The sequence below is a fragment of the Centrocercus urophasianus genome, unplaced genomic scaffold (assembly GCF_019232065.1).
Source record: "Centrocercus urophasianus isolate 14NV4802_14NV808 unplaced genomic scaffold, USGS_Curo_1.0 seq_15, whole genome shotgun sequence".
Taxonomy (NCBI): Eukaryota; Metazoa; Chordata; class Aves; order Galliformes; family Phasianidae; genus Centrocercus; species Centrocercus urophasianus.
The window spans coordinates 553,350-576,598 of record NW_024884697.1 but is presented as its reverse complement, the minus strand read 5'-3'; the positions used below and the strand labels follow the sequence as shown (position 1 = coordinate 576,598).

The window sequence follows — 23,249 nt, the reverse complement described above, 5'->3', positions numbered from 1 at the left end:
AAGAACTAAATATAAAACATCAGTGAATAAGCGTAGGCTGGAAATTAGATCCTAACCTCTAAAATCAGTGTTGGAGAAGTGAGGCTTTGAAGGAGTAGTTCAGGGTAGAAAGCTGAATGACTTCAGTACGGCATACTGTTATCTACCCAAGGCTGTGGGACGTGATGGACTTGATGGCCCAAGACATCCCTTCCCATCACACTGTTTAATTCAGATGCAAGGTGCCTAAACAGGTCTGCATAATTTCAAACACTGCTAATCACCCTATGCACGAAGTCATTGCTAAAGTGCTGCTTGAATGAGAGCTAGAACTCAGATATTTGGAATTTGCTTCCTCTAATTAGGGCAGAATATTTGATAACCGTGTTTTGAAGAGCTCTTGGTGTGAGTGATACAGACGAAATTAAATGAGTTAGACCCACAGGATGATATATACAGGATAGCAATCTCACAACTATGGCCATGGCCAGTACCCACAACTCTTCTTTTCTGAGTTTGTTGCCCACGAAGCAGAAATAGTAGTTGTTTGCTGGCTCGCAGTGGGATGGTAAGAAATAAATGATGAAAACGTCTCTGCTCTCCATGATTTCTGCAGATTGGGTTCACTTGTGATTAAATAAGGAAGTCTATCGTGACCAAAAAGGGTCAACTTTCTTACTGGTGCCATGGTTTGGCCCCAGAGCAGCTCCTCCCTCACTCCAAGCAAAGCAAGATAAACATTCCTGGATTTTGCAGAAATACTTTTCACAGAGCAGTATCTTCCCAAGCAGATGTATTCTGGTGGTTGATGAAACCCATAAGATTCATTCTGGAGTTTAAACCAATCACAGGAGCAGTTTGTTGCTTCTTACATTCCCAAATCATAGATTTCACTGCTCAGCCAAAGATAGAAGAGAGCACACACGCTTAGGATGGAAGCAGTCAGTGTGCTATAGTTGCTAAAGCCAAGTGGTATCGATGAAATATGTCACTGATTTATCCTTTTTTTTTTTTTGCTAGCTATGTCTCCTGGCCAGGACAGCCATGCCAGCATGGAAAACCTTCCTGCATCCGAACAGATCCTGCAAACCCTGAGTGAGCTGGCCAGGTCTTTCCAAGAGATGGCTGACCGCTGCCTGCTGGTTCTACATTTGGAAGTCAGGTAAAAGCCCAGAATTTGGGGGGTTGTAGTGAGCTCAGAAAGCTGCAGGTCAAAACTGTGTCCAGAGGTCGTATTATGGCATATGAATGGTATATGTGCCCGCCTTCCTGTGAAGAAAGGTTGAGGGAACTGAGTTTGTTTAGCTTGGAGAAGAGAAGGCTCTGGGGAAGCCTCATTGTGGCCTCCCAGGACTTGAAGGGAGCATATACACAGGAGGGGGAACGGCTGTTTATGGGTGTTGATAGTGATAGAACACTACAGAAAGGGGGAATGGTTTTAAACTGAGGCAAGGGAGGTTTAGGTTAGATATTAGGGGGACATTTTTCACACAGAGAGTGGTGACAAATTGGAACAGGTTGCCCAAGGAGGCTGTGGATGCCCCATCCCTGGAGGCATTCAAGGCCAGGCTGGATGTGGCTCTGGGCAGCCTGGTCTGGTGGTTGGCAACCCTGCACACAGCAGAGAGGGTTGAAACTCAATGATCATTGCGGTCCCTTTCAACCCAGGCCATTCTGTGATTCTGTGATATATCCAGAAATGCCAGGTTCCATAACTATGGGTGGCCAAATGTGGGGCAGAGGCAAGATACCAGCACTGGGGCTTTGTAAGAGGGTCTGTATCTTGTGTCAGAAACTAGGAAAAAAAGTTTTTTGCAGGCTTTGTCCATAGATAATTGCACAGTGTTTTTAAAGCCTAACAGGTGTCTGCATATTTATTAGCCATTGCGCTTTGGATTGCAAATAAAAGCTTTTCTTACTGCTTTTTTTTTTCAAATAGTGAGAGAATCTGGGGAATATAAGGTAAGCACCAGCTGGAACTTTTAAAGGGCTGGAGAGTTTTGTGATGTCTCTGACTACACATGCAAAGATGAAAAGCAGCAAATCCCTTTCTTCAGGCTGCCAGCTGTCCACTCTGGGGCTGGGAAAGCGTTTGTCCCTCATGCATTGGCCAGGTGCATTTTCACTGCTTCATTTTTTTCTGAAGCATCAAATATAAGTGGATGTCATAGACAGGCAATGAGACTTGATGGGCCATTTGTTCTTCTGTGGCATATCCTGAGCCATATTTTGTCTTCATGTATGTTGACAGAGCTCTCATGAAGTCAGTATGTAGCTTTAAAAAAATACACATCAGTTATTGTCAGTAGCCCTTCAACCTGCTATCCATCATCTGCTGCCCACTTGATTGCAGGCATCACAGATGAGTTGGGACTTGAAGAAAAGATTGTTAAAATATGGAAATGGAGCAGCTTTCCAGCTGCAGTGTAATGCAAGGTGATGCCTGGCCTAACCCAGACTCATGATATAGGCACCAGCCTGGATGGGTTTCGGATTTTCCATCACACTTTGGTTAAGCAGAAATAGGTGCAAATATAATGCAGGACAATTTTCACTGCTACAGACAGCGAAAGAGGGGTTGAGACTTTGCAGTGATCCCCTTGGTTTTCTCTTACCTTAGGGACCCCCCATTTGTTTACAGCTTTGCCAGATGCTGATTGGCACAAGCCTGGGTTTAGATTCTCCTCTATAACTATCAGAGCATGACCCGAGGACTATGGTCCCTGAGACCCTGCACCTTGGGTTTACATCTCCTTCCTCAAATGAAACTGTTGGCACATCCAGATCATTAACCATTTCTTTTTGGGTTGCCCAGGGAGGTGGTGGATGCCTCAACCATGGAGGCATTAAAGGACAGGCTGGACCAGGCTCTGAGCAATCTGACTGAGCTGTAGGTGTCCCTTTGCAGGGAAGTTGGACTAGGAGACCTTTAAGAGTCCCTACCAACTCAAGTGATTCTATGATTCCTTAGTCACAAATAACCATGAAATTTCAGATTATTTAATCTGTTACCATGTTATACTATTTAAAAAAACACCAATACAACATTATATAGGAGCAGGTGCTAAATGATAGGTATATTTTCACTCTGGAGGTTGGCCTAGATTGAACTTGCATGCGATGGCCACCTCAAGGACATCTTCCATGAGGACTGGTACACAGAAGCCAGAACTTACTCATCACAACTTAGAGAATCATAGAATTGTTTGAGTTGGAAGCAACCTTTAAAAGTCATCTACTCCAATTCCTTTGCAGTGAACAGGGGCATCTACAGCTTGGTCAGGTGCTTGGAGCCCAGTCCAGCCTGACCTTGAATGTCTCCAGGGATGGGGCATGTACTACAACTCCCACCCCATCCCAACCCAGTGCTTTTTGAGCCAGCCAGTCTGGCATGAATTTTATGTCTCAGTGTGCTGAACCTGAGATACACTTTTAATGCAAGGGGTATTTCAGCCAGGCTGCAATTCGGCTATGATTCCCTGATGGATGAAATTCAGAAGAGTCCAACCAAAATCGTGACCCCATCCCCATTGAGTGATGTGGGTGAAACCCAAGAATTACAAAAGTCAAAGGAGTTTTGCTATTGACTTTGCTGATCATAGCATTTTCCACTATGAGTTCAAGAGAAATGACCTAATTGCAGATTTTTGCAGAACAAAATGTGAGTGCACAGGACTTTTTCCTTTAATGGAAAAGATGACGATAAGGCATGTTGCCAGCAGATAAACATGTCTGGCAAACTGGAAAGAAGTTGCAATCGTATTAAATGTTTGGGAAGATGCAATCTCAGCCTTCAAATTACCACTGAATGCCTCCTGGCTCACTCATTTTTTCCAGTTATAAGGGGCTAACAGTACATGCAAGGAGTATCATTGGAGCATCAGTATTGAAGTGCTGCAGAACCAACATGTTTGAAAATGGAGAACCTGGTTAAAAGGCACTTGGCATTTCAGAGTGATGGTGTAGGTCGTATCTGTTAATAGAGGATCCTTTGTATTCACCTCTCAAGATAGGTCAAGAGACACATGCATTTAATGCAGATGTAGCCACTCATTTCTTAAAATTGCTTTTTACTTGCTTGAACTTTAGAAGGAAAATTATGAGGAAGCACTTTTACCTCTAATGTATTTAATACATTGTCATGATAAGTAATTTGCTTGGGGCTTTTTTGTTCCATTGGTTTTTATTATTCCAAAAATAAAAGATGTATGTTCAAGAGAGCTTAACTATGCTCTCTAGCCTCTCTGTATCCCTGCAGTATCCTTATATATGTCATTTTTCCACAGTGTAATCAGCAGTGCTTTTCAGAAGACCTAACCACAGAGCCATGTCAAGGTCACCACAAACATGCTGGTGTTTGGAGGGAGAAATAAAAGGAACAACTGCCCTCCTTGGCAGCCTTAACCGCTGCAGAGGTGTTACAGAGATAGTCTTCATCAGAGCCCGACTGGGATGTAGATATCCCTGTTCATTGCAGAGGAATTGGAGTAGATGATCTTTAAGGGTCCTTTCCAACTCGAACAGTTCTATGATTCTGCTGGGGAACTGGCTAACGCTTGACAAAAAAGATGAGATAATTATCTAACAATTGGAAACTTTGAAGGCCTCCATGGACTGGTAATGAGATTTAAAAAAAAAAAATCTCTTAGGTCTTCACATTAGAGCAAGGGCAAATGGGCACTGGAATGTCCGTACATCCTCCAAGCCTCCCAGAGCTGCTTGGTGTGCTGGCAGTAGGCACCTTTGCAGCTGGCATCCAGACCGGGCATCCCATGAGGGATGTTTTGCTCCTAAGGGAATGGTCCCTTCAGTTATCCTCATTTTTTCCAGTCCTGGCTGAGAAACCAAAAACAGAACAAGCAGTGCAGGCATGCTCTTCTTTGTCCAAATCATTTGGCTCTTGAGTCGTGTTTTTGTTGATAGGCTTTCACTCTCTTCTCTGGAATCTGCACAGCCTTTAGAGGACTTGAAGGTACAGATTGCTAGCATTTCTCTCCATGAAAATAAGCATCCTACTATCATGTTTTTTTCTGCCTAGAACCACTTCTGAGTAACACCCATTGATATTTTAATGTTGGCATTGTTGTGCTGTAACGCTCTCTTCTGTCTTGCAGAGTTCATTGCTTCCACTACCTGATCCCATTGGCTAAACAAGGGAACTATGCCATCGTTGCCAACGTGGAGAGCATGGACTATGACCCCCTTGTTGTCCGGCTCAATAAGGACATCAGTGCCATCGAGGAAGCCATGAGCGCCAGCCTCCAGCAGCACAAGTTCCAGTACATCTTTGAAGGTCAGACATTTGTCAACAAGTTTGTAAGAGTTTGGTTCTTACGAAATGATCTTTCGTTTTTATCGCAGAGCTCAGAAGTATTATCTTTCAGGGTAAGACAAGAGGAGATTGTTGCAAACTAGGGGGGAAATTTTGATTGGATATAAGGAAAAAGTTTTTTACAGGAAGGAAGAGTGGTGAGGCACTGGAACAGGTTGCCCATAGAGGTGGTGGATTCCCCCATTCCTGGAGATATTCAGTGTCACTGGACAGGGCTCTGAGAACCTGATCAAGCTGTAGGTGTCCCTGTTCAGTGCAGGGGAGTTGGACCAGATGACCTTTAAGGGTCCCTCCCAACTCGAATGATTCTGTGATTCTATGACTCGAACACACACTGTGCTATTGTTGCCATCTACAGCAAATTGATTGGTGAGACCCATGCAGACGTAAGTCAGAAACTTGTTGCTTCTTTACCATTTCTCAGTGTCTTTGATAGAACCAATCAACCCATTCTGAGCACAAAAAGGGTAGGCTGATGTACACGCAGGAGAGTTCACCAGGAAGCCGTATGTATTGCAAGCACAGCTCTATTATAGCACAGACCCTATCCAAAGTGTAGCCATTCCAATACCAAAATTAAATTTTGAGAACATTAGCTCTTCTGATGTCTCGTCTGTTGTGATTACCTTGGAGAATATAAATCACATCTTGGTTCATCTCCCTGTATTTATTTGTGGCACTGATGCACAGTGGTGTGCCAGGGTGTGAAGATGTCAAAATCAGAAGAGTGAGGACTGGAGATGCACTCATTGCATTGCTGGCAGGGATGAAGGCTGCACAAGCCTTGTTAGCCTTCTTCTGATCAGCATTTAGGTAGCCTAAGCATGAGCGTACGTTCATAATTCAGACTTCTAATCAATGCTTAGTCTTTTCCAGACCCCTGTACTGAGTGAATTGGGCTACATTTTTTCTATTTTCAATGCTTCATGCATGGGTATTTCATTCTGAGATTTCCTGTGACTTTTAGCAGCCTGCCACGTCCTTCAGTAGCAGAGGAAAGATGGAGACATCACTCAATCAAAAGAAACTATTAGAGAAGCTGTGCATCAAGTGCATTGAAATGCAGCTCATTTTTGCTCTTGTGAGAATTTGCCAGGAAAAAATACCATCCTTGATAATAGATTAGAATAATATCATTTTGTCAGAGCAGTGGTGGTCCATTGATCTGCTAGAGAGAAAGGAATGGAAAGGTGTGTGCTGATAAATCTGGGAGTGTCCTGTAAAACTCAATGGCTACAATAGTGCAACTTGGTGTTTTTATAGTTTTGTATAGTTTTATAGGGTTTTGTTTTGTTTTGTTTTTTTGTATTTTTGCTAACAAAGGGAACCTTGAGGAAAGCCAAAAAATTCACAGGGAAGATGGTGAACTGTTTCCAGATGCGGTCTGGTGTATCTCTCTTTCCAGTTCACACACCCGTTCCATGCCCATTCCCAGGCTTTATGATGAATTATTGCCAGTAAATGTCTTTCTTATTATTTGTTTCTTTCCTTCTTCTACAGGTTTGGGCCACCTCATCTCCTGCATTCTTATCAACGGAGCCCACTACTTCAAGCGCATCAGTGAATCTGGCATCAAGAAAATGTGTAGGAACATTTTCATCCTCCAACAAAACTTGACAAACATCACCATGTCACGTGAGGCTGACCTGGACTTTGCAAGGTGAGCTAAGAGCCTTAATTGTGTTTGTTATTATTTTGATGCCCACCATGCAACTGGATGGGTGGTATGGTGAAGTTAAACGTACAGAAGTGGTAACTGTAATATTCACTTTCCCCCTTTGTTGTGTGGGAGGTTCAGCCAAGATCCCTTCAGAGCTCAGCGTCAGCTCGGTGTGTCCATGCTGGGTGATTTCTGTTCATGTGATTCTCTTAACATCTAAACTCAGGCAAGGAAATGTTTCTAGATACAACTGCTGTGTGGAATTTCAGCTGGATGAAGGTGGGGCCTCTGATTGCCCAAATGAGTTATGCTTCAGTTTGTTGAAAATTTAAACTTAAGCCATGTCTTCCTTCATGTTCTGTTGCTCCCAGAATTGTAGCAATACCAAAGCCAAAACTGGACATGGGAGCTCAGCTGCAAGTTTATTTTCTGTTTTGCTGCTTTATTCACTGAAGGGGGATCATTTGAGGCATTAATCACAGGGTGTAACGCAGCAGAGCTGTGTTGTCTGAATCTCTGTGGAGCAGTCATAGAACCATAGAATCATTTGAGTTGGAAGGGAACCTTAAAGGCCATCTAGTACAACTCCCCTGCAGTGAACAGAGACATCTGCATCTCCATCAGGTTGCTCAGAGTCCTGCTCAACATTAGCTTGGATTCCTCTCCAAGGATGGGGCATCCACCACCTCTCTGGGCAGCCTGTGTCACTGCCTCACCTCCCTTATTGTAAAAAACATCTTCCTCATATCCAATCTAAACTCCCCTGTTCTAGTTGAGACCGTTTCCCCTTGCCCTATCAGAACAGGCCCTGCTGAAGAGGCTATCCTCTTCTATCCTCTTCAGATACTGAAAGACAATGGGCAGCTGGGTCCAAGAAATAGCCAAAAGAAGAGCCTAGAACTTGCAATTGAAGGCTTGTAAGCTCAGATGACTAAAGTTTTGCATGACGCTCAGCTGTGACCCTCTGCCAACACTGGTGTCACCATTTGGCCATCACTCTTGGAGCCTGAATTACTGGAGAAGCATGACTCCCTTAGAGAAGGGAGAGGAGATATGACTGAGTGCCTCATTTACTTGGGCTCTCATATGGGGAATGATCTCATTATTGAATTTGTCTTTTCATAATAACATTGACGTGGGGAAATTATGAATGCTGAGGCCTGGAGGAGAGAGAAGAGAGTGAGAGCAATAGATCCATTACTAATTCTCCAGGGAATAAAGTTTCCAAATTGAATCTTTCCTTTTTAATTTTTTTTTATTATTACTTTTTTTTCCCTGGTCTGTTGAAATGTTAAGTAAATTAGCCCAGTTTTTTGGCAGGCAGAACAGGACTTGATCATATGCTGACAGAAACTGGCACCCAACTAATGAAATGCTGACCAAGTGCTGTTGGAGGCTGGCTTGGTGCTGGCCATTTTCCTATGGCTCTTTGCAATCTGCGTTGAACGACAGATCTGTGACTTATGTGCTGCATAATTTGACGTGGAGTTTGAAGGGAAGGGTGAGGAGGGAACACATTCCCCCCTTCTGGTCTTGCTAGATGGATGATCATGCAAGCAGTTTTCACAATAGGAAGCACTCATATAATGTATGGGCTACATGGCACATAGATTTTCTCCTGCATCATTTGAGATGCTGAGTACCATCACTGAGAGCTCACTGAGGTACTTGTTCTGTACAGCAGCATGAGTTCCCATGCAGATTTCTTCCCATAATACAAATTCAACAGCTTGTTCCTTGTTTTTTTTTTGTGGGGTTTTGTGGGCTTTTTTTTTTTAGCTTTCTTGACTGCATTGCTTCCCTCTTTCTTTTGGGGCAGACTTCTGTAATGTAGAGAATATGTTTTATTCTTTTGTTCTACAGATGGCTCCTGAATACTCATTATCTGGATTACCCTTTTACATATACAAGGCATCTTGTGCATCTAAACCCTGCTCTGCTCACCTGAATATATAATTACCCGAGCAAGTCCTCACATTACCCTAGGGAGTCCAGTTACTGAGGTCTATTCCAACTGTAAAATAAACATGACCATTCACACCCCAAAAGCATAAAAAAGCATCAATGTGGGATAAAAGTGATTTGTGCTTCTGTGATCTCTCTCATATAGCAATCTGTGAATGCTCTGCGCAGTGGCCGACTACCAGTTTTGCCTTTTTAAAGGTGGGAAGTTGAGAGCAAGTGGTTATTTCACATGTAGGATCAGTGGCAGAGTTGCAGAGGAAATAGGATGAGAGGGAATGGCCTCAAGTTGCACCAAGGGATGTTCAGTTGGATATTAGGAGAAACTTCTTCTCTGAAAGAGTGGTGATGCATTGGAACAGGCTGACCAAGGAGTCACCAGCCCTGGAGGTGTTCAAGAAATGTGGAGATGTGGCACTGAGGGACATGGTTAGTGGGCATGGTGGAGATGGTTGGTGGTAGGACTGGATCATCTTAGTGGTCTTTTCCAACCTTTATGACTTGACAATTCTTCAAGACTATTTATGTGCTCCGCAGAGCACTGGTATTCCTCTTTTGTCTCTGTCCCAGTAGATGATGTCCCTTCATTCGTAGGCAGTAGAAACCCCAATCAGGGAAGGTGGATGGGGAAGATCTTCCTCTTCTGAAGCCAAGGTCACGTAGAGGGTTCACAGCAAAATCCTACCCATGTAACACAGATAGTTCTGGTGAGACTCTTGCAGGTTAAACCACGTTCTTCAAAAGATTTGCAACCTGCAGGTGACAACAGGCTCTGGCAACATGTGCTGCTTTGGGAACAATACCATGGAATAGGAAGAATCTGTTTCAGATGGGTTTTGCTTTGCGATTCTCCATTCAAGGTAGAGTGGAGAGGGAAACTCTCTGCAGAGCATCACAAAGCAGAGCTGGAGCACATTTCCAATGGAAAGAAATTGCCAAGCTCTGTAAGCTGTAGGAAGGAGTATCTCCACCACAAGAAGAAAGGGTAAAATAGGCTGGTTCTGTCTGCTAAGGTGTCACAAAAGGACGTGTATCAGTCACTATTTCCTGCAAATATGAATAAGGTTTTCTCTTATGTGTGTTCCGTATCTAGGCCAGCAGAAATGCAGACAATCATTAGGACATCCACCACTATATTAAAGAAAAAGTAGTATTTTCTTTCTGTATATAGCATCTGATCACATGCTGCGAAGTCTAGAATAGAGCATGGATTCTGAATACCTCCACATTCTGTAAGATTCAGACCCAGATTTAGATTTCTGTCATTACAGGGATAGAATTCACTTGCAAATACAGACTCCAGTTCAGATCTTTTCTTGTCTATCTCCTTTACCTCCTCTCTATCCACCTGAAATGAAATTACATGTTTATGCAGAGATTTCATCAGAGACATTCAAAAAAGGCTTAGGCTTCTGTTGAGACTTATCCTTACAGAAAATATCATTCAGTTCTTAGATGTTCATTTTCCATTGGGAAAAAAAAAAGAAAAAAACACTTTTTCAGGCACACAGCAATGATAACATTGCCCTTTTCCCAAAAGTTAATGGAGTTGATTCTGAGGGAAGGGAGGGGACTGGTGGTGAAATGTGGCTATTTCATACAAAGCAGTATAATTCTAACCTCTGAGATGATGGGTTTTGAGTGGTGCTACTCTTCATTATTGGGTCTGAAAGCATCCTTCATCCTTTCACAGTGAAGCAGAGCTGTCTGTACTCCTAAGGGCTGTTTCCCTGCTGCTACCATTCAAGCTAGCAGTTGCAGTGACCATCCATCCCAAAGGACCACTAACATCTTTTCCTGCTGCTGAAGATGTTAACAGGGTCATTGGCTCTGGCCACAGCTTTCTAATAATGTGACACCCACCTTGTCCCTGCTGGTGGATCCTGGCCACGCTGGAGAAATCCACAGTGCAAAGCCACAGGGAGAAGGCATCAGCATGTCAGGCAGTTGTCCTCAGATCGGACGTGAATAAAGCTTTGAAATGCAGTTCAGACACCTGTGATCAAATGTGTCCGTATACAAACTCCGCTTGAATTTTTGCTCTTCACAAAAGAGAAGTGACCTTTGCTTCCTCTCCCCAGCAAAATACAGTTGCAACTGCTGCTCTGACCCTGTTCCTTCATGCCCACATTCCCCCAGTGACTCCTGTGATGCTATGGTGTAAATGCTTGGATACTGACATCCTTGGGGCAAACACCTTCCCTGCACCCATACAGCCACCGACAGCATCAGGGGAGAGCTGCACCAATTCTTGCACTGATTTCAAAGTAAATAAGGACTAGGAATCAGCAAATCCATCTGAGCTCTGCTCTGGCACCTAGAAAACCCTTAATTTTTGCTTGTAAGTTTGCATGAATCACAGCAGCAGAGTGGGTATAGACCCTCTGGATTTTGTTCTATCTCAGCTGGTAGCAAAAGGCAGAGAATGACCGTGTGCTAAAATTCCCAGTGCAAACAGGCACACTGCTTTCAACACAAACATCCACGGAGGTGGCTGTCCCATCCAGCCCTTTGAGGAGCAGGATTTTGGAGGAGGCTTTATTACAGATTGTTTTGGGTTCCTCTCCTGCAAGGACCAGCAGCAAAGGATTTGCTTAATGTGGAGAGTTAGGAGAGATTTATGCCTCCTGCTCGATGCTGTCCCATGCAAGTTGAATAAGCAATAACATGCTGCCATCTACTGGGTGCTGCACAAGGTAAGGAAAGCCAATGTGCCCTAGAGATCCCAGTGCTCTAAGTCCTTTTCATTGCCTGATATTATTTCTCTTCCTGGTTTTCGTCTTGATATATACATGAACTTGTGCACGTTGAGCCCCACGTTAAGCAGATTGGAACTTGGATCCCCTTGATTCATTGGCAGACTGCTCTTCTGCTCTCAGGTCCATCTGCAGTACTCCTCCACTACCTCTCTTCACTTGTGGTTCAGTACTGGACAGCATTCAAAACAGCAAATGTGGGCCATTTAATATTATTTTGTTTGAATAAAACTCACACTGGTTGATTACAAAACTTGGGTGCCAACCACTGTAATATTAATCACTGAGAAAGGGATGAGACTTGGTACCAGGCACAGGGCTGTGGCCAAAATAGCTGAAGTCTACCTGTGGACAAGGAGCAGCCATTGCCTAAAATCTTGGCTCCCTGTTGACCTAAGTCATCACCTCTTCTTCATGTCAGAGAAAGGAATTTTGGTTCCAAAGTACAGCAGAACCACTTCCGTCATGAAAGAGCCATGAGATTCTCCCAAACTGATGGATTTTAAGATTTGGGGTGGAATTTCAACACACGTGAAATGTTCTTTCCCTGCATGGCAGTGACAGCAGATGGCTGGAAAGTGTGTGTGGCTCCCAGTACTGGATAAGTGCACACATACCTATCCTATGGTGTCTCGTTAGGGCTGTACAGCTGTATGGGTTGAACCCCTTTGTTTTTTTTTTTAAATCATGGGATATTCTGGCTCGTAGGAGTAGACAGGCTGGTCTCTGATCCATCCCTCTTGATTCAGTGTTAGAGAGAAAAACATTTGCTCATAAAAGCTATATATGTGTTAGTCTGGAAGAATTCTTCTCTCCTCACTTTGTAGCCCAGTGCGGTCAGTGCTGTGGAAGGTAAAGCTCACCAACCAAAGTTTGTAGTGTGGATCCTAAGACCCCATCCATATGGAGGATCCCGAAGCAGAACAGGCTCTGGAAGAAAAGCTTTTCTTCACTGACAGCGTGGGAAAGATGTGTTATCTCCATCTCAGTGCTGGACTCATGTTTTGTATCTGTGGAGCATGCCCTCATTTTGGTTTTGCTGTTTTTAATTAACAAAGCTGCTTTAGTTTTCAATTAAGGACTTGCTTACAACAAAATCTGTATTTTCTTTTCCTTTCTTTTCTCCCTTGTTTTCTCCCCCCTGTAGTTTCCACTGAGCTTTGATCTCAGTGCAGGTTTAATTAGCTGTAATTAGTGGTTTCACTGCATTAACCAAAAATCCCAACTATAAAGGATTAAAAACATCCCTCAGCTTGATGACTCCCTGTCCTTTCTCCCATTCTTCCCCTGTTTTGGGAGATCAGAGACTGCTTCCCCATATGGTGCTTCACCAGATGGGTGCTGCTGGGTGATGCCCCATGCATCCCAATCAGCCACCCCACTACATGTGCATGAAAACTATGCTGGAACAAATCACCCATCCACAGAGTTTAATTTCCAGTTACATTTGCAGCTGCTATGAGTTTTAGTAAGGCATCAATTTATGCCTTCATGACGTTTTATAGAGATACTTCTCAGAGTTTCTGACTCTGCAATACAATAGATTTGCAATAAGGTGCCAGCTATAGACTGGAAGAAGACTGGGGATCACAGATGGATCCCTGTTCATTGTGAATCGAGTATTTCTACACGGCACAACTGTGTCAAAATCAGGTGTTTCAATCTTGTGCGTGTACCCCATCTCCTTGTAGGGCCAGGAAACAAAAGACTCTTTATCCTTTCCTCAGATGAAGAGTGTGAAGTTCAGGTTTAAGCTTTACATCCATCAGTGTTTAAGAAAAGAGTTTGGACAGTTTTTTCTTTTGAACACTGGGTCACTGAGATGTACAGGAAAGGCAGCGCATCTTGAAGTCTTTCAGTAGTTTTCAGGTCATCTCACCACAGCACTGGGAACTCATACTCTGAATCCCTCAGCCTTGCAGGGCTCAGAAGCCATCTTTCTCTGTCCAGGTTCATCATTTTGGGAAAGGAAGCCTTGCCAAAGACAGGAAATGCACTTCTTTTGTGGATTCACAGCCATCATCTCCAGGTATTGCCTCAAAAGCAGACCTGTGCTCAGGGAAGTGGTGAGATCACCATCACTGGAGGCATTCAAGAAATGTGGAGATGTGACACTGAGGGACGTGGTTTAGTGGTCATGGTGGGGATGGGTTGACAGTTGGACTGAATGAGGTCTTTTGCAACCTTAATGATCCTATGATCTTCCTACCTCATAGCATCCTGATGGACACCAGATGAGAATGGATCCAAACACCTCTGGTTTGTCCAAAGTACTCCTCCCCGAGAACAGCATTTGGTACTTTCTCTTGTCTCAAAAACTTCCTCTGAGATACCTTCAATTTTATTACCTCTGCAAAACACGTATTGTTTTGCAAAGGTAATAAAAGAGATTGTGGATGGTGATTGCGTATTGCTCCATGATGCCATCTTCCTCTTCCCATTCTTTTGGTTATGTCAGCATAGCAAGCACTGGTGCAACACAGTAAATTAGAGAGGGGAAACGATCCAGCTTGGGGGGAGAAGGGATATGGTTTGCTTTTACATTATTTTTTCCTCATTTTTGGCAGGATCAGCTCCCTGGTCTGGTTCACAGCAGGCCTTGCAAACAGCTGTGCTAGCACAATCAAAGGAGAGGGAGCAAACAAAGAAATGAGGTGTAATGCTCTGAAATGATAATGTTCCTGAAAATTGAACTTTGCCTTAAATTAAGATATCAGGTGTGAATAAGAGAATTGCTGTAAGTAGCACCAGAGATGCAGCAGGAGGAACAAACACATCCTTGTGCAGAAGGCATTATTACTCTTCCCTCCCCATCTTTGGCCTCACTCCAGCCTGAGGATGGACAACTTTCATTCTCAAGTTTGCTGAGTAGCAGATTTCTTATTCACTGTGTGTATATGGGAAATGCCTTGCCTGCTGCTCTTTCTTCCCATTAGAAAAAAAGTCCAAGATGGTGATTTGCCAGCTGTTCAGAAGCAAAGGACCTGACTCTTGGGGGATGACATTTCTCCTGTTTGTCCTTAAGTAATTTTTGCATAATGAGAGCACTTGAACACATGGAGATGGAAAGAAAGTGGCTGGAACCACCAGGTAATGGCAGCATGTCCCTCCCCTACCTTTGGTGCATGCATGGATTATGAATTCCTCAAGGAAGGGATTCTGCTAGCTTTGTAATTAAAACACTCACCAGGCATTTTGCAGAAATGAGGCCCTAGAAACCCAAAGAACACACACTCATGTCCAGCAAGGCATCCAAGCCTAAAGTTTCAGATACAGACATTGACCCACTGAGCTTATAAATACTTGCTCTCTAGCTCCACAGTCATGTCTCCATCAGAGCTGGTTACCCTCAGTCCTTTACAGTGAGCGGTGAGAAGTGAGCACCTTTAGGTTGTGATTCTCTAAACTTCTTTAAACCAATTGAAACGAGATGCAGGGCCACCTCAGCAGCTGCCCAGGCCGGGAAGTGACTTTGCAGATGTGCAAATCAATCTGTAAGCACTCTTGGGAGGATTTACACCAGGTAGCAGCCCCTTATTAAAAGGATTAGGGGGCCTGAAATTGTTTGGCACTTCCTACATCCCCAGTGTCCAAACGTCGTGATGTGCAAAATCGCATCACATCCTCTCTTTGCTGGTATTGCTCCCTATAGCAGGAGCATCTTAAAATACCCATTGCGTGCTGGAAGGCAGCTGTCCTGCCCAGGCTTTCCGCTGTTGACTCAACATTGAATTTTGATCAGCCATTTCGCTTTTTCCCGGAGGTGTTTTTAATCTTCGCACTGTAACCTTTAAAGATAGAGGTTTTAGCGGCCTCCGTAATGATTTTCATGTGGTTGTTTGAGTTGCTCCAAGTAAAGAGATTAATTCAATTTTCCTACACTGGAAATGGAGTGAAAAAACAGAGAAACTTCATTGACTTTCTCCGCTTGGTTCTTGGTGTGTTAGTGAAACAATCAATGGAGGTGAACTTCTCAGCCATCCAAAGCCTGCATTCACATTTCCAGGGACACAAGCTCAGGAAGATGCAAATAAACATTTTTAAGAAGTGTTTTTGGCTCTTAGGCTTGGCCACGGCGCGTTCCCATTCTGCATTAACAGCATCAGGATATATTCTCCTGAAATGAATTACAAATTCCTCATTTATCCCTGAGGTGACAGTCTTTTGCTGATATGTGGTTTCTTGAGACTAATAAGTTTTGAATGTCGCTGGGAAAAAAAAAAAAAATCAAAGTAATTACTTTATGTTCCCAAGCTCCTTATTTGTGTAGGTGCCTGTGTGTTTATCTCTTTCTGTCATGCTGCATTGCTAATGGTAATTAAAGGGAAAGGATTTTTCTTTGTAGAAGTTTTTCTTGTTACTTTTTACCTTTAGTGACGTTGGTCTCCCTGGAAATACTGACCAGTTACGTGTAGAACTGCAGCCACTTAATGTAAGTTCAGGACATTTTGACTGTCCAGCTGGAACTGGGTTGTTTTGTTTACCCAGGCCTGCAGTACAAAGCCCTTTGCACTGTTTCCCACAGTATTCTCTTGGAGAAGCTGCAGTTCATTCCTTGGACACGTGCACCCTTTGCTGGGTAAAGAACTGGCTGCATGGCCAGGCCCAGAGAGTGGTGGTGAATGGAGTGAAGTCCAGCTGGTCAGGAGTGGTGTTCCTTAGGGGTTGGTATTGGGTCCCATCCTGTTTAATATCTCTATTGATGACATGAATGAGGAAATGGAGTGCACCCTCAGTAAGTTTGCAAATGGCACCAAGCTGGGGAAAGTGTAGATCTGTCTGAGAGTAGGAAAGCTCTGCAGAAGGGATCTGAACACGCTGGTTCAATGGGCTGGGATCAGTGGCCTGAAATTCAGCGAGGCCAACTTCTGGGCCCTGTACTTTGATCACAACAACCCCAGGCAATGCTACAAGCTTGAGACAGACTGGCTGGAAGACTGCACAGAGAAAAAGGATCAGTGGCTGTTGGTCGATGCTCAGCTAAACATGAGCCAGCAGTGTGCCCAGTGGCCAAGAAGGCCAGTGGCATCCTGGCTTGTATCAGAAAGATTGCATCCAGCAGAACAGGAGGTGATCGTTTGTCTGTACTCAGCACTGGTGAGGCTGCACCTCAAGTACTTCTTCAGTTTAGGGCTCTTCTCTACAAGAAAGACATCGAGCCCCTGGAACATGTCGAGAGAAGGACAGCAAAGCTGTGAGGTGTCTGGAGCACAGTCCTATGAGAAGCAGCTGAGGGAACTGAGATTGCTCAATCTGGAGAAGAGGAGGATGAGGGGAGACCTTATTGCCCTCTGAGGTTATGGCGAGGTGGGGGTCAGCTTCTTCCAGGTAACATTGACAGGACAAGAGGTGATGGCCTTAAGTTGCGTCAGGGGAGATTCAGGTTGAATTTTAGGAAAAAATTCCATGAAAGAATGGTCGGGCATTGGAACAGGCTGCCCAGGGAAGTGTCCAAGTCACCATCCCTGGAGGTGTTCAAGAACTGTGGAGATGTGGTACATTATGGATGTGCTTTAGTGAGCAATATTGTTGGTAGGTGAACAGTCGGGCTAGATGATCTTAGAAGGGTGCCAAAATAGAAAGCGATGCCATCATAAAATGGCTTAGGTTGAAAGGGATCTTAAAGATCATCAAGTTCCAACCCCCCTTGCCATAAGTTGGTTGCCCTACACCAGGTTTCGTTGCCTAGTGCCCCATCCAGCCTGATCTTGAGCATCTGCAAGGATGATGAGGCATCCACAACTTCTCTTCCAGCCCTTGTTGAGGACCGCAGCATTTCTCCATTCCTGCATGGCTGTGGCACATCCCTATACTGCCTGGCAATGCCTGTTGTCCTGACTCACACGTTGGTGGCAGATGGCTGTCATTCAGCTGGTGCGGCTCTCACCAATGTGCGTGCTGCATGGAGTGGCACAGCTCCCCTGCAGAGCAAACACATGCTGGTTTTTAATTCAAGACACGAGCAGGATGGCTGAAAAGGAGGAGTGGGCTTGTAAAGCTGAGCTTGTTTAGCTTGGAGAAAAGAAGGCTCCAGGGAGGCCTCATTCCAGGACTTGAAGGTAGCGAATAAACAGGAGGGGGAACGGCTGTTTACTAGGGTGGAGAGCGATAGGACAAGGGGGAATGGTTTTAAACTGAAACAGGGAAGGTTTAGGTTAGATATTAGGGGGAAGCTTTTCACATAGACGATGGTGACAAACTGGAACATGCTGCCCAAGGAGGTTGTGGATGCCCCTGGAGGCATTCAAGGCCAGGCTGGATGTGGCTCTGGGCAGCCTGATCTGGTGGTTGACGACTCTTGCACACAGCAGGGGGGTTGAAACTGGATGATCATTGTGATCCTTTTCAACCCAGGCCATTCTATGATTCAGTGATGATACTATTCTATGACACTGTTCAAAAGAGGTCAAAATTTGGCTCCAGGCTGCAGATCCTCTGCAGATCAGAAATCTTCAGAGTCATCCCATGGGAACACACATCCCATGGGATGTTATGCGTGAATGCGAACCCCATGTCTGAGCCTTCACAAATGCTGCTCCAAAAACAGCTTTAAGAAACTGCCTTCTGCTTCCATGTTTAAAGGCAGGTTCTGCAGGTGTGCATTTGTGCTGCAGGTGTTGTTCCCTCTGGGGGACTTTCCACGTAAATGCACAGCAAACAGCTATTAGAGAAAGGAGAAATATCATAAGAAGAGAAGTTTGTGTGGGCCTCCCCCCAAAAAAGGCAAGGAAAGGGAAGACCATCAGTACGGAAAGAACAGTCTTCCCAAACATTTCTCTGCAGCTGATATAAAGGTAAATATTGGATTGTCAGCTTGAAATGCATCTCTATTGCCTACCTCCAGCCTGCAAATGGAAGCAATTAGAAAAATGTCCTGCTTTTTTCACAGTAGGCTGCTTCTTTCTAACACAAGCCCCACAGATAGAAAGACACACGCAAGTCTTTAAGTAGCAGATTGGTTTACCCTGTCAGTCAGATCTCATTAGAAACTGTAATGCTTCATACCTGGTAATCTGCTCAGAAGCCACAGATATTGGTACAGTGTGATACCTTTTTTAAGAATTGCCACTCATCACTTTTCCATGCACTGAAGTCATATCTTTTTCAGGGGTCTCTTTCTTAGATTGAGCCAGGGAGCAGAGTGTACGTGCTGGCACCCAGGAATCAGAAATGCTTCACCTGGAAGGTGTACCAGTTGGCAGGGCATGGCTGATAGGGGAAGAAAATGGTGCAGAAATGGCCAGTTTGGAAAGGGTGGTTTTCAGAGTCACATGAGTGAGGGCAAAAGAGCAGGGGGCGGCAGCGGCACAGGGCCAATTCCTGTCAGAGGGAAAATGAGCAAAGTGCCTCGTTGAGTCATGCCATACTGATGGGGTTAGGGAGGAGCAAGACATCTGAATGGAAGGGTGCAGTATAGAAGTCACACTGCAGAGCCAGACAAGTTTCCATCTCCTTTAAGTTATGTATGGGAATCTCTCCATGACCAGGAAGTCCAAGAAATGTAGCTCATGCCTATAGAAGTAAGAGCATTTCTCCAAGTGTCTTGGAGGCATCTCTCTGACTCAGCGAGTACTCAGTGATGGGGAAAGTGGTCCAGGGAATCATCACTGTTACATATCCAGGTTGGATATTAGGGAAATATTTCTCCTCAGGAAGAGTGGAGAGGCATTGGAACAGGCTGCCCAGGGAGGTGGTGGAGTCATCATCCTTGGAGGTGTTCAAGAAAGGGGGAGATGTGGCACAGAGGGATGTGGTTAGTGGGCATTGCAGGGATGGATCAATGGTTGGACTGATCTCAGAGGTCTTTTCCAACCTTAATGATTCTGTGATTCTCTGATCACTGTCTGACCTGCTCGTCTCTGGGCAGGTGCTATTGGCCACAGATTTGGGACACCAGAAGATGGACTTTTAGTAGACCCTGCATTACATGGCGGCTCCCTGGGTGCTTGTCTTATCCTGCAGGGATGAGCAGACCCTAGGATCCCTGTGACCAACAACACTGTGCCAACATGTTCCAATATCCAACTGAGACCATTCTATGATTCTATGAGAAATGAAATAATTCTATGAAATACGCTTGTACAAGCACATGTGCTCACCTTGTCATGTGCTCTAGGCATAGCAGTCACACTCAATTGCTTTAGGACTGAACACATAGAACCACAGAATCATAAAGGTTGCAAAAGACCTCTAAGATCAGCAAGTCCAACCATCCACCTACCACCAATATTGCCCCCTAACCAGGTTCCCAGTACCATATCTATACATTTCTTGAACCTCTCCAGGGACAGTGATTTCACCACCTCCCTGGGCAGCCTGTTCCAGTTCCTGACCACTCTTTTGGAAAAGTTCTCCATAATACCCAGCCTGAAACTCAAAGACCTTAGGTTGTCTATGCTCCTTGTGTTGCCATCCACAGAATGAGGATCATTTAGGCCCAGGGATCTGCAGGCCATTCTGGGTGATGTTTCTGACGTAACCATTAGGGTGTGCAACACTGTCAGTATCACTGGGATTTCTTTTCCTGTGTCACATTCCAAACCTGAGTTGGCGAGTGAAATTTCAAAGGCTGTTGTTCCACATTTGAGATGCTGAGAGGTAGGGCTTATGCAAACATCTTTAATTACATTGGGAACTTTCCTTTCTCAGCAATACTAAAGCACTGACAATTCTAAATTATATATAAATATAAATATATATAAATATAAATATATATATAAAAAATACTAAAGCACTGGTAATTTGTCTTCCTGCTAGGGAATATTCTCACTTCCAGTTGCTTTGTATGGGTTCTCCAGAGCCTTTCTCTAGAGCAAGGGACCAGTATACAAAGAATCCACAGCCTCACACAGAGACCACCAATGAGGCCATCTCCTGGCTTTGGGTTCTAATCATGTTCTTGATTAGAGAACAGGCTTGAAGTTGCCTCATATGAGGACAAGTTGCCTTGCTGCAGCTTTGGATCATGGAAGATCAGCTCCAGGTCATCACTGAACTCTTCAAGTTCATACGGTAGCATCCTGTTTTTTGTATTCTGCCACCTTAGTGGCTTTCATCAAGAGCTTTCCCAGATAAGCTGTGTGCCATGTGAGCTGGATTTTGGTTTGAATGTCCTAACCACCCTCTGACTTCCACCCTACGAGACGAAAATGCTCACTGCAAGGGGAAGCTGTGATTTTTACAGCTAAATCAGGAAAGAACTGAGTAAACTAAGAGAACGGTTCTTCAGCTGCAAAAGGTGACTGACTCCAGGGCACAGAATCCCACAGGGGAATGCAGATCAGGCAGTTCTTGTATGCCCAAGGAAGATCCTGTGGTGAGGCTGACATTAAAAATTCTGACTCAGATGCAGGAAACACAGAGTTAAGGAGGTGAATTATTGATTGAGTGCAACTATTACCATATCTGACAGATGGAGACTGTCTGGGAACGTTTTGCAGAGTGGCATCTGCACTGTGCCTGATTGGCATCCCTGAACTTTCACACATCAGATGCAGAGTATCAACACACAAACTCTGATGCAGCAATTAAATCTGTCCTGTAATGAACCTGGGCTTGATAACCAAGAGAAATCCATGCACTCACTTGAAGACTGAAAGTCTTAATTCTTGTATTTTAGCAAGATAGTAAAATAATTACATCCAGACCACTGTGCTTGAATCTATACTTATGATGCCAGCACACATGAATATGTATCCCCTTCAGGAAATGATCTGCAGTGTGTCATCTCTTACTTGGATTTCATTGAAGGCTGTAAATCTTGCCTTGTATTTTACAATTTGTATTCCAGATTTGAGATCAAATAGTACATACAGGATATAAAATTCAGATGGCATGACATGTCAGGGACTGTTAGAGTCATTATGGTTGAAAAAGACCTTTAAGATCACTTAATCCAACCGTTCACCACCCACCAATATTGCCCACTAAGTGTCATATAAGTGCATTGACTTCTAAAGATGAAGTGAGTCCCTCCAGTGCGTACAGAAGTCATACATTAGAGATGGATTCCACACTGTGTTGTTTTGTATGCAAAAACGGAGGGAAAAAGAAAAGAGGTGCAAATAATAGCAAGTTCCACGCTTTCATGAGGAACAGCTTGTATTATGAAGAAGCAATATGTAAAATGCATCATTTTATAATAAGATTCAGTGTCTTCGTGTTCTCAGTTGTTTTCTTAAGCCCAACACAACTTGGTAAATGATTGTGTTTTTTTGCAATCTGTTAACTGCTTGGCACGCTGCATGAGATTCGTTCTGCCTTCACTTGTAGCATGCAAATGGGCAGATTCTCAGAATCACCAGGAAAATGTGCTTTTTTGTCTCTGGAGGACATTCCAAGTTTGAGACTCATGGTGAAGCTGGCCCTGCTGGGAGGTTATCTGCATGGAGATGGCTTTTACTGGGTTGTACCAGGTTGGATAGTCAGAAAAAATGGACTGTTGGGAAGAGTGGTACAAGAGGCTGCCCTGGGAAATGGTGGAATCATCATCTTTGGAGGTGTTCAAGAAACATGGAGATGTGGCACTGAGGGACATGGTTAGTGGGCATGGTGGAAGGGGTTGATGGTTGGATTGGATGGTCTTAGAGGGCTTTCCCAACTTTAATGATTCTGTTATCCCATGATATCCAGGCTGTTGCAAGCACGAAGGGCTTCAGCCTGACCCCTTAATGTCAGCAGACCATAGTTTTCTCAACCACAAAGCATAAAAGCATCTGTTTCATAAAACAGAGATGTGCTGTAAATGGTATTTAAGTGCTTTGAGATACACAAATTGAACTGAAGGAGAAAGTTAATGAATTAATACAAAAAATTACAGGTCCAGTGTTCACAGCAGAGTTCTTTCAATAGTGTCAGGATTTTGTACAATGAGAAGATGCATTTCAGGAATGAGATAAAATTAATGATTCAGGGTGATTTCTCTAGTTTTAATGGCCGTGAGCTACTCCATCAGTTTAGAAACAGTGCTGGGATTCTCTCCTCACTCTATAGGGACCAGCTGTTTCCATGGAGCCATCATCCTTTTGCAGTGAGGTCATAACATTTGTAGCTTGTACCTAAAGAATAGTAAGCAAAGACAAGCAGATCTGGTTTGTTTGTTGTTTTCCCATACACTGGAGAATGGAGATAGAAACCACAGCCATGGCTATGGGTTTTACCTTGCACTGGCATTGCCTTGATGATTGGCTTCGTCATACATGCTAAGAGGCTTGTGCTGCCTAGCAAAAAATATCCTGGCATGGATCTGTTGAGATTGTTGGAGGTAAAATTTCACCAAGAACAGGCAGGAGAAGCCACAGTTGTGCTGTGCACAGCAGCATCCATGCTCACTCCGGGGTAAGCAAATGTTCTTCCTTTCAGGAGAAGCAGACTTAAAAAGTAGTAATTGAAAGTGACTTTCTTGCTTTGCCCACTACAATGCTGTAGAGAGGCTGTGACTTTCCCCTCTTTTGCCCTAGGCATGTTAGAGAAGGAGAAACAATTCAAACCAAAAATATTGCTGCTAGAGCAAATGAGTAACAGCTGGCCATAAATACATCCAGCCTGCAAATCTGAAGCT

General features: G+C 44.1%; 1 protein-coding gene across 1 annotated transcript in view; it reads left to right on the top strand.

Annotated features, from left to right (window-relative positions):
- Window positions 1-23,249, top strand: part of EXOC4 (exocyst complex component 4) — a 397,972-nt gene that overhangs the window by 362,113 nt on the left and 12,610 nt on the right. Inside the window, exons 15-17 of the mRNA XM_042815485.1 lie at window positions 1,000-1,141; window positions 5,094-5,272; window positions 6,812-6,971. Coding sequence (XP_042671419.1) covers window positions 1,000-1,141; window positions 5,094-5,272; window positions 6,812-6,971 — 481 coding nt within the window. The remainder of the gene's footprint in view (window positions 1-999; window positions 1,142-5,093; window positions 5,273-6,811; window positions 6,972-23,249) is intronic.